An 11,507-nucleotide genomic window follows, 5' to 3' on the forward strand; every position below is an offset into this window, starting at 1 on the left:
ATCGATGATAAATGCCACGGGAAGCCAAAAAAACAGCAAACTCCTTCGACATGTATTCATCGCCCCTATCTGTATTAATGTGAGCAATGTGCAGCCCACTCTCATTCTCAGCCAAGGCAATAAAGTGCTTGAAGCATGAAGAAATATCAGACTTGGATTTCAATGCGAAAATCCAAGTGCACATGGTGAAATCATCAATAAAAGTAACAAAATAGTAGAACCCCCCAAGAGCTGCAACACTCATGGGTCCACAAACATCACTATGAACCAGATAAAGCTTAAGTGAAGCACCAACTCTCCCATCCCTTGGAAATGCAGCACGGTGCGTCTTACCAAGTAAGCATGGTTCACAACATGTTTGGAAGGCATATGCATTTTGGGAAGATCCACAACCATATCTTCCTTATATAACTTCACGAGGGCTCCAAAATTCAGGTGTCCAAACCTCTCATGCCACAAATGAGTATCTGCCATGGTAGAATCAATAGCAAAGGCATGTGCATCCGCAAGTGCAGCATCATCATCTGAACATCTGTAATAAGCATCAAGTCTGTAAAGACCGCTAGACAATGTACCAGTCAAAACCAGGGTAAAGGCATGTGTAACATCATACACTGCACACCTCACACCATAAAAAATAACCTGAAAGCCACATGTAGCAATGGCTGAAATAGAAATGAGGTTCTTACGAATGCCTAGAACATAAAGCACATGCTCTAGAGTAACAATACCACCATAGACAGAAGTAAGTGCAACTTGCCCAATACCTTTCACGCTATATGATGCATTATTGGCACATGTGACACTGCCCCCCTTAGATGTAAGCTCCAATGAGCTGAATAACTTCCTACAGGAAGTGATGTGCTTGCTAGCACCACTATCAAAGAACCAGGCATCACGAACATCTGAAACTGCCATACAAGCATCATGAACATCAGGATTATACTGACATGTAACCAAGAAAGCCCAATGGTGGTCTTGTGCGAAATTAGAGGACTCATGTCGATCTTCTGCACTAGAAGAACCAGATACTACAAGACCAGACTCTTTCTTTTTCTTTTCAGATGCTATGTGCTTCCTGCATTCAGAAATATCATGCACAGGTGTCCTGCAGTTATTACATCTCTTCTTCTTTTTGTTATCCCCTGAAGAAGAGGCACCATGTGAACGATCAGCATGGGAATGAGAGGGCTTTCTAGCTGAAACCGCTGACCTGGTAGCCTACTGTACGCCCGACATAGATCACTCTGCTGGACAATGAGCCGAGGCTGCTGGCCGACCAGAACAGGCCTCCTGTTGCCTATAAAATCTCCACTGACTGCTTACTGTCCCCCAAGTCCGGGTCTGAAAGCAGGACCTTGTGCCCTTTCAATGGGGCCTCCAATCTGCAGACATGTCCTAAGTCAGGGCCCATGTGTGGCCCAATGAATGGCCAGCACCATGGCTGTCTGTACCATGACAGATCTGCCCTGAAGGGTGGATCATAAATAACCCTAAGAACAACTGAATGTGCCAATGTGGCAGCCTGTTCATCCCTTCCCTTGCTCCCTATTTCATGCTCTCCTCATTTGGGGGCTTACAAATGGGGAGTTGGCCCTTATTATCTGACAACTGAAAATCACTACAAAGTTTGTGCTTAGCTAAAATAAGTTGTATCAGTGGTGTAAGAGAAAGTCATACAAGTAGTGTTATGTATTTCTTGTATTAATCGTGCGAGTATCATGGCTCGATAATCTTGATGCACGGAGTCTTGAGACAATGTATTGTGAGACAACGTATTGTAAATATTAGTGTATTATGAATATGAGGTTCTGGTTTTTTAAGCGTTAAGGTGTATTTCTTGTATTGATCGTGCAAGAATCATGGGTTACTAATTCATGAAGCCTTGAGACATAGTATTGTGTACATGAGTTGCTGTTTTTTTAATTGTTTGGTGCATTTGCTTTAGAGGCTGTAATAGATTGCAGCTGGATGTATTTTTCTTATGCAAGCTGATGTAAGCATCAACAATGAGCATCTTGTGCGAACTTGTGTTTCTGAAATGCTCTACCCCAAATGTTGGGCACCAATGATGTCGGTGGGGGTGTCGTAGTAACTAGGCCCTACTATGCATGATGGAGTTTATGGGTCTTTATCTTGTGGATGATTATCTTGAATTGGAAATCACATTGACCTTTTTGCTGTCACAGGTTCAGTCATACAAGTTCATGGATTCATCAAACTAAAAGCAATCTCCCCTCCCCCCCCAAAAAAAAAGACAAAAGAAAAAAAGAAAAAAAGTTGTGGGTTTCTACCTTGATTAATTCTTTGTGATTTTGTCACTTTATAATAAATGCTGGATTCTTTCAATGGGTGGTCAACTGCTTCCAAGGAATGGTTTGACATGCTTTCCTGAGAGTGGTCTTGTGACTCTTGATCTCAATGATGTTAACGTGGAAACAATTGAACATGGAAAATTTTCTTAATTTGTTATGCAGGACAAGCTAGTGCTATAAGACATGGATTGAGTAGGGCATTGATGTGGTATGAGCCATCTTTGCGCGGCCCCTTGAAAAAAGGTCCTATTCATGACTGTTCTGTTAATCTTCTTAGATTAAGTATGCTTGTTACTCTTTTGAGATTAAGTATACTTGTTTTTAGATTTAGTATTTATTCATGACTGTTAATCTTTAATAGTGGTAGAAGGAGTGGTGGGCGAAGCAGCAATAGCCGAGAAATGGAAGTAGGAACAGAAGTAGACAGAGCTTCTGAAAACTACTGTGAAAGAGAACTGATCTTGGGTAGCAACCAAATAAGCGCAGCACACACCCTTGTTTGAATCAGGGTCTCTTTCGAACTTGGAGGGACTCCTTCCTTTCCTTCCTTTAGAGTGAAAAAAAGAGTTCCAATGTGGGCTCTGATACAATGTCAGAGAAGAGAGGTATGAATCACTCAAATCTCACATGCAGCAGAATGAACTGATGAACTCTTTCCAATCACTCCTAGATGCACTCACTAAAGAAACCCTCACTCGAGAGTAGACATCAGATAGAAGAGAAGAGAAGAAGATAGACGGAGAACTCATACTTATTCATCCACTGATGCGGGAAAACCAGCTCACAACAGAGCACAAATGTAATGAAGGGGAAAAAGGGCCAAGTTAGAGGTCCTTTAGGTGGAAAATGTGGAGGGACTATATAAGTCTCCATCCACCCCCTACTATGTACTTTTTGATGTGACACCCACCTCTTTCCTCCTACGTGCTCCCTACACTCTCTCTCCCAATCTCTCTCTCTCTTTCTCTCTCTCTCTCTCTCTCTCTCTCTCTCTCTCTCTGTGTCTTTCCTTCTCCCTTCTAAGCAGCTCCATCCAGAGCTGGCCGACCTAGAGTTGGCAAGACGGCTCCATCCAGAGCTGGCCAACCGCGTACCCAAGCAACCTGCATTGTTCGATCCTCTACGCAGCCACTGCCTCCGATTCGTAGCGCATCTTTGTTCAGCCCGACATGCAAGGAGTGCACCACGCAAGGAGTGCGCTGTCCATTCCTCGTCCTTCCCCGATGCCCAACGCAGTCAGACGCAATCCTTTGCCACGAAGCACGCAGCTTCCTGTTGCCCGACCTTCACTTGCTCTTGCGCGGTCACGCGAGAGCCTGCCCATCGCCCCTTGCGTGATGGTGATCAAAAGCTACGCCGCCTTCGCCGCGTTTCCTTGCCGCCTAGCCCGTCGCCTCCTGCAAGCCTTAGCCTACAAGGTTCTAAACCCAGGTTAGACTTTATCCAGGGTTAGTTTAGTCAGAGGTTAGGTTTAGATTTGGTTAGGTTAGGTTAGTACTAACTGGGTTAAAGGGAGGGTTAGGCTAGCCTAAGTCAGGGTCTTATCAGTCCTAATAGTCCTAGGGTAGTGTTGTCCTAACTGTCCTATGTGCTGTAAGCCCCCCCACCCCCCCCCAAAAAAAAAAAAATAAATAAAAAAATCGTATTTTTCCAGTCTCTTTTAGGGCCTTTCCACAGCTCTATTTGGCTCATTCAGGCCCTGTTTCAACGACCTTTCTTCCGAGCCTCTCCATTGACTTTTTTCGTGTTTCCACACACACTATCTCAGGTGCTCATTACGCAGGAATTCGCTATCCATTTCTCTTTGTCTACATTCGAGCTTCTCTCTCCAGGGCCAATTACCATGTCACCGGAGCATGCCCCTCGTGATATATTGCATGACAATGATGGGGCTGCTCAGTATGAGCAAGTGCCTGCCACAATGGTTGCATCCATTGGTGGTATAGAGGTTCCTTCCACTCAGCCTCTCTCTCGCATCCCAAGAAGTGCAGGCAGCGCATAGGCAGTTTTTGGATGCCCTTTCCTCTATGCTCCAGGGTGCTTTCCGCTAGATAGGACAAGAGTTCAGCCAATAGCTTCAGCCATGGCTATGCAGGATACCGCTCTTGCCTAGATGGGACAGGAGATCACATCTTCCATTGCTATGCAGGAAAAGGGTAAGCAGCCCGTGCCCCAGCAAGGGGACCACTTAGACGATCTTGATGTTTTGTCTGCTTCACGCAGGGGTTTTATGGCAGATGCCCGCCGTGCCTATGAGCATCAATCTTTTGGACCATTGCATGTACCCCAGCATGGGAATTATCTGGACTTAGATGATGCATTTTCTGTGCCACATAGCACCTCCTTGCAGGATGTCAGGCCATCTTTTGGCTCACAGCTTTCTGCATCTATGCAAGCTGAGCCGTCTCTTTTGGGCCGTCACGTTGGTGTGCATCCGGTTAGTGCTACTTTCACTGCACCAGCGAGTATCCCTGGAGCTGGCTTTGGTTTATATGGCAGCCCACACCCTTGGGAGAGACATCGGTCCTCTTCTCAGCCCTTTGGTATGCCATCAATTCGAAAAGATGCGTTTGGTAGAGAGACCCAGCCTGCGGTTCATGCACCTATCGCTCCACTAGCGAGCACATATAGCCAGACGCAGCCAGTGCATTAGATGGTAGCAAGCCACTTTTGATGACATGTTGGGAGATTCCTTGCGTGCATATAAGGCCCTACTTGAGGCCATTAAACTTGAGATGTCCTCCGATTATGTGAACCTCAAGCGTGATGATGCCCGCACAAGAATTATGCAGCCAAGGATATCAAGGAAAAACTCATAATGCATACGTTTAAAGGGGACACTTGCACTCCCAATGCGTTGGAGGAGTGGCTCACAAAGTTGGAAGACTATTTTTGCTTCTACCTGAAGTGTGAAGAGGAGCGTATCATTTTTGCAGGTATGCATATGCAGGCCCACTCATGGTGGTGATACATGAGGGATTTGCTTAGAGACCAACCACTTGGAGGGGTTTCAGAGAATTGATGGTCACTACATTTGTATCTCCACTCGTCTTGGATCAGTACTTGGCTACTTGGCTGAATTCTGTGCCTTGTTGCAGACTGGTATGGTCCAAGAGTATGTGCAACGCTTCTGGAGGCTTTCCTTGTTTGTGCATGACATATCTGAAAAAGGAAAGCTGCTGCGTTTCATCCATGGGTTGGGTCCTTCTCTCGTTGTAGATGTGAAGGCGCATAACCCTCAAACAATTGAGCATGCAGCCCAAGTGGCAGAGGTATTTGAGTCCAAATATGCCAGCAAATATAAAATGACAACGGGCAGCGCATATGGGAATGCAAATGAGACTGAGAAAAAGCCTAAGGTGACTGATTGGAATGAAAGAAAATCAGCACCAGCACCATTTTCGAGGTTTCCCACAGCTACAGGCAGCAAGATGCCATATGCTAAGCATTACAAGTCATTTTATGCTAAGCCAGGAGCTACGCCTAGTGTTGGACATGAAAAATCAGAATTTAAACAAATAGCAAGGCTATTATGGACAGCAGAAAGAGGGCAAACTTATGCTTTAAGTGTGGTGAGAATTGGACTCTTGAGCATTGGGAAGTTTGCAAAATGCGTAACAGTGGTATTGCAACACTCAGCATGATTATTGAGATATTGGATGATGAGGATTTGATGGATGCTTCTGAGACTTTGGATGCCACTCATGATGATTCAGAGGGTGCACAAATCATGGAAGAAGCTCCAGATGTTGGAGCCACGAAGGGGGCTGATTTCCCCTTTGATCCCGGTGGTGCTAATGAACATAATATGCATGGATTCCCATGACACTCAGCCCATATGTAACATGCGGGGCCGTTGGCCTAAAGTTTTTCATGTGGAGCATCAGGTTGCTATGCCTTTTCTTGTGCGAGAGGATGCAAATGGCAATGCTCCTGTGGACGAAGAGGAGATCTATTGGGATGCGCAGCAAGCAATTTATGGTATCTCTTCTCATGCCTTGATGGGTGCCATAAGTGCTGAAACTATTAAATTGAAAGGACAAATTAATGGCAGGACTGTTCACATGCTTGTGGACAGCGGTAGCACTTATAGTTTCATCAATTCTAAGACCTTACAGAAGGTGGGACTGATTGCTATTGAGATTGATCATGGGCCTAGAGTAGAGGTGGCAAATGGACAACATTTGGTCTTTAAATTTTGTTCCCAAGATGCAAGGATCAAGCTCTTTGAGGATTATGAATTTGCTGGGGGTCTCTTGACACTGATATGGGCCCAATAGATGCTGTCCTAGGCTGCGATTGGCTGAAATCTTTGGGTAAAATCAGCATGGATTTAAATGCGCTATCACAAAGCTTTGTCCACAAGGGTAGAACTCTAGCATTGCATGGCATTGCCACTCCTAAATTGCAGGTCATTTCAGCAAGGTAGTTAGCCAGAGAGCTCAGGAAGGAGCATGCCCTCTATGCATTGAATGTGTCAGTATCTTAGGGGGGTAGCATTCCCTGTGTTGAGGATTGTGATATGCAGCAGTTGCTATCGGAGTTTGCTGATGTATTTGCTGATATGCCATCCCAATTGCATCCCAAGAGGGAGGTGGATCATGCCATTGTTGTATTCTGCATCAAAGGTTGCTTGGCAATTCATTGAGCATGTCTTTAAGCATCATGGTTTCCCTTAGGAAATTGTCAGTGACAGAGATGCAAAGTTTATGGGTCAGGAGATATTTACAGCGGTGGGTACTTTACTCACACCTAGCACTGCTTAGCATCTTGAGACTGATGGACAGTTGGAAAGGGTGAACAAATGGGTGGAGGAATATTTGAGGCATTTTTGTAATGATACTCAAAATTCTTGGGATAAATGGTTGTCACTTGCTGAATTTTGCGACAACAGTACCAAGTCTCTCTCCATTGGCATGAGCTTGTTTGAGGCAATATATGGATGCAAGGTCGGGATGCCTTCTTCAATTGGTGACATGGCTGTGAAAAATTAGCAAGCACGGAATGACTTGGAGAGGATGGATGCCCTTCTGCAGTTGGCAAAAAAGAATATGCAGGATGCCCAAGCCAAGCAAGCCAAGCAGATGAATGTAGGAGATATTTGTCTTTCAAAGAGGGAGGTTATGTGCATTTGCATCTCCATAAGAACCGTTATGCCTCGCTGAAAGGTAATCTTGCTCTTAGGTATTATGGTCCTTACGGGATCATCCGCAAGGTTGGAGAGGTAGCATATTAGTTGGAGCTACCGAGTACCTCCAAGATCCATGATGTTTTCCATGTGTCTTTGCTGAAACCACATGTTGGACAGCATGTCCATGTTCTTCCAGAGTTGCCACCTATGGATGAAGAGGGCCACATCCTCTATGTCTTGGAGCGCATTGTGGGTTTCAGAGACTATGTACTCCGGAACAAGGCCTACGCAGAGTATCTTATCAAGTGGTGGGGACTCCCTGAGGATGAAAATTCATGGCAGCCAGAAAGCATCGTCCAGGACCACCCCTATCTCCTACCGGATTGATTAGTAGTTGCTGTTTGCTGCACTTTTGGACAGCCATGCTGTGAAATTTTGAGGGCAAAATTCTATGGGAAGGGATGGCTGTAATGAAGGGGAAAAAGGGCCAAGTTAGAGGTCCTTTAGGTGGAAAATGTGGAGGGACTATATAAGTCTCCATCCACCCTCTACTATGTACTTTTTGATGTGACATCTAATCCTATCTACTCCCACCTCTTTCCTCCTACGTGCTCCCTACTCTCTCTCTCTCTCTCTCTCTCTCTCTCCCAATCTCTCTCTTCCTCTCCCTCTTCCCCCTTTCCACACTTCTCTTGCCTTCTCCCTCCTTCCATCTCTCCCTCCAATCTGCCCCTGGCCCCTTTCATTGCAACAGATGTTCCAGCAAAGGGGCCAGGCACAAAACAGTAATCTAGGTGATTACACTGCTGAGATCTCACAAGTGATCACTCCACAGTCTCCCCAGCCCACGCTGCCTGTACAAAGGGATTCAGTGAATGTTGCACTATGTGTGGAGAAGATCTGGCTCACACTTAGTCTAAATATGTACTAAACTACCATGAGTTTACACCGGACTCAAAATGTTGCAACAGTAGCCTAAGCCCCCAAAATGTCTGCAGAAAAAGCTGCTAAACATTGAATTCTGCGATTTCTTGCAAATGCCAACTTGTTTGTGTACAAAAAGAAGATTTGAGGCAAAAGGGCTCAATGTTTCAGACAAATGTACGTGAAATTGACCAAAGCTCAAACTTTCACACTCAACCTGAGGGATTTAAACTGTGGAAATCTGTTTGAAATTCGCAGAAGCCCCAAAATCTACAATGCCAACTAGGCACAATACTGCAAATGCGCAAAAGTATTGATTGAGTTTTCTTGCAAATAAAGAAGCAAACAGCGATGCATGGGAAATAGGTGTCGACAAACAGAGTTTGTTTCAGCACCAGCGTTGACAAAAACGTTTCTGTTTGCTACATTTGCTTGCAACTATGGCTATGGAAGGACAGCATCGTCAAGTCATTGCCAACAACCCCCCCATACAATGTGCAGAATTCAGAAATGTCAAAATGTGAGAGATTTGCTGGTAGCTCCTTGCTTCACGTGGATAGACAAACCTTGATGTTATGAATTTATACCTCAAATTGATCCTTGTACACATCAATGTAGTATCATTCATAAAGAGGTATTTGAGGAGTTAAGGATGCTTCCATTCAATTTATTAGCTTCATGCAAATGAAGTTGCACATTTTATCTATCTTCAGGATGGGATTGCACATCGGACTGGCTCCTCTCTTTATCTGTCAAGCTTTTTTCCTTGAAAGGAAGATGTTTTGTTGGAGGACCTTCTCTAGAGGCAGGATTCGCTTGAGCTAGTAGAGGAGTAGGGTTCCTATAACAATGTGTAAGGATTTTGTGGTAGAGGATGAGAGAGGATAGAGAGTGGAGCAGAATAAAACAATCGTGTTCCCCTTGTTGTCCCCTCTCCCTGGTTCCTCTCTTTATCTGTCAAGATTTTTTCCTTGAAATGAAGATGTTCGGTTGGAGGACCTTCTCTAGAGGCAGGATTCGTTTGAGCTAGTAGAGGAGTAGGGTTCCTATATCAATGTGTAAGGATTTGCGGTAGAGGATGAGAGAGGATAGAGAGTGGAGCAGAATAAAACAATCATGTTCCCCTTGTTGCGCCCTCTCCCTGGTTCTATCTAGGGTTCGCTTCTTTCAATCGTTTTATTTTGCTTCATATGGATCTACTACATCAGCTCACGTGTCTTATGTGTGGGAGACCCCTAGTTAGGGTTAGCTAGAGTAATGGGAATAGTTAGGTTAGTTATTAGTTAAGTTAGTTAGTTTTAGGGAGTAGTGGGGTTAGTTTGGAGTGGCTATTTAGGATTATTTTTTAAATGATTTTAGATTTAAAATATTTTTGAAATTAAATATTTTAAAAATAATTTGAGATAAATTTTTAATGAATTCAAAATATTGGATTTAGGATTAAAATATATTTAATTAAGATTAAATATATTTTAGGATTTAAAATATACTTGAAGTTAAGTATATTTTTGACTAATTTGAAATATACTCTTAATTATTTTTTAATTAAAATATAGGAGTTAGGATTTAAAAGTACCTTTTAAATTATTTAAAATATAAGATTAAAAAATGTTTAATTAGGATTAAAATATAAGATTGAAATATAGAATAAAAATAAGTATTTAAACTAGGATTAGTATATATTTAGTTAGTATTAGAATATCACAAAGTGGTTGGTTCTCTTATACTTACAAAGTTTTGTAAGAATCAGATATAACGTGTATGGTGGGATATGCAGATTTTCTCATTTTTGGCCATGCATGGTGCATAATTGTCAATAAATCATGCATTGGCAGACTATACTAATAACTCGTGCTGGATCTGTTTATGTGGAGACTTGTTTGGTTAATTTGCATGTCATCTCTGTCTTTCTGCTAACTCATGCAAGGATCTGACAGAAAGTATCATGTTCTAACTATGACTGTGGGCCCTCATTATTGTTGTGTTTCAGCGGGCATGCTGAGGAGAGATGATCGCATAGTTGAGAGAAAGAAACCTGGAAAGGCTAAGGCACGTAAGAGCTTTCAATGGGTCAAGAGGTAGAACTTATTTGGGAACTGATTTTTCAGATGTTGACCCTGGGGTTCGCAACTTATCGATAATAGTAGCCAACAAGAAATTGGAGTTATCTTCTTTCAAAGGTTGTTTAATCCATTTGAAATATCCAAGTGGCAAGCTGATTTTAGTGTAGATTTTGCACTCGCTGCAAGCCAAGGTCTCGGGAGATCCCGCTGGAAATAAAGTCATGGCAGAGACCCTTTTTAACAATCTTCTTACACTTTTTTATAACTCGAATTAAGGACATGGCCTGGCTGGTGTGTGTGACGGGATGTCAAAGATCTTGTATCAAGAGCAGAGCATTTTTCCAATGTCTGTGATTATATTGTTCTTCACATGCCATATAAAAATATCTGAAAAAGGCAAGGTTAGCTGACCAGGCCTTGACCTGAAAAAATGTTGTGAGACAGGCACATATTCAGAGAGATTATGGAGTTTTGGTTCCCAGATTTTATCCGTGGTGGGGCAACGATGATATTAGAAAGAAGATGCTGTCATCACACAACTGAGGATAGAATGTAGGACTAACCTGGAATTTGAGGAGCAGCTTTGATGTGGGCAGGCAAATGATTCATTTCGCAATAGAGCTGATTAACAAGTAGCTCATTATCTTTTTTTCTGGGTGGAATTCTTGTGCGTGCTGTTCTATATGTAATGGTGGTTAGGTTTGGCACTGACCTGTGTTTTGAGAATATTTTTTCAAAGTGAGTTTGTGCCTTTGGTTTAGTTACCCTTATTAGAGCTCATAGTAAATTTTCCTTTGTGCAAGTATATGCATGAAAAGTAGCAGCATGATGTGCTAATGTTAAGACGGTAAAGATTACAAGTCAACAATGAGGAGGTCCAAATATACATTGCTAATATCATGGGCATTAGTTTCAAAAGAGAGTTTGTTTGAGTATACTTGTACTTTCTAAGTTAGAAATGTATTTTTGCCTCTTTGTAGAAACGATACATAAGTGTAAAGGGCCATTTAGATTTTTATGTTTTAAATAAGAGAGAGAGAGAGAGAGAGAGAGAGAGAGAGAGAGAGTTTCTAG

At 43.0% G+C, this 11,507-nt stretch overlaps 1 protein-coding gene across 2 annotated transcripts in view; it reads left to right on the forward strand.

Annotated features, from left to right (window-relative positions):
- Positions 1-11,133, forward strand: part of LOC147894863 (Ribosomal protein S5 domain 2-like superfamily protein) — a 32,845-nt gene extending 21,712 nt beyond the window's left edge. For both annotated transcript variants that reach the window (XM_087385115.1, XM_087385116.1), the window contains exons 3-4: positions 2,478-2,558; positions 10,361-11,133. In XM_087385115.1, coding sequence (XP_087241241.1) covers positions 2,478-2,558; positions 10,361-10,452 — 173 coding nt within the window. In that variant the 3' untranslated portion in view covers positions 10,453-11,133. The remainder of the gene's footprint in view (positions 1-2,477; positions 2,559-10,360) is intronic.
- Positions 11,134-11,507: the final 374 nt, after the last annotated feature.

This window comes from Dipteris shenzhenensis, chromosome 14 (assembly GCF_047967505.1).
Source record: "Dipteris shenzhenensis isolate YYH24624 ecotype China chromosome 14, Dip_SZ_1.0, whole genome shotgun sequence".
Lineage (NCBI taxonomy): Eukaryota > Viridiplantae > Streptophyta > Polypodiopsida > Gleicheniales > Dipteridaceae > Dipteris > Dipteris shenzhenensis.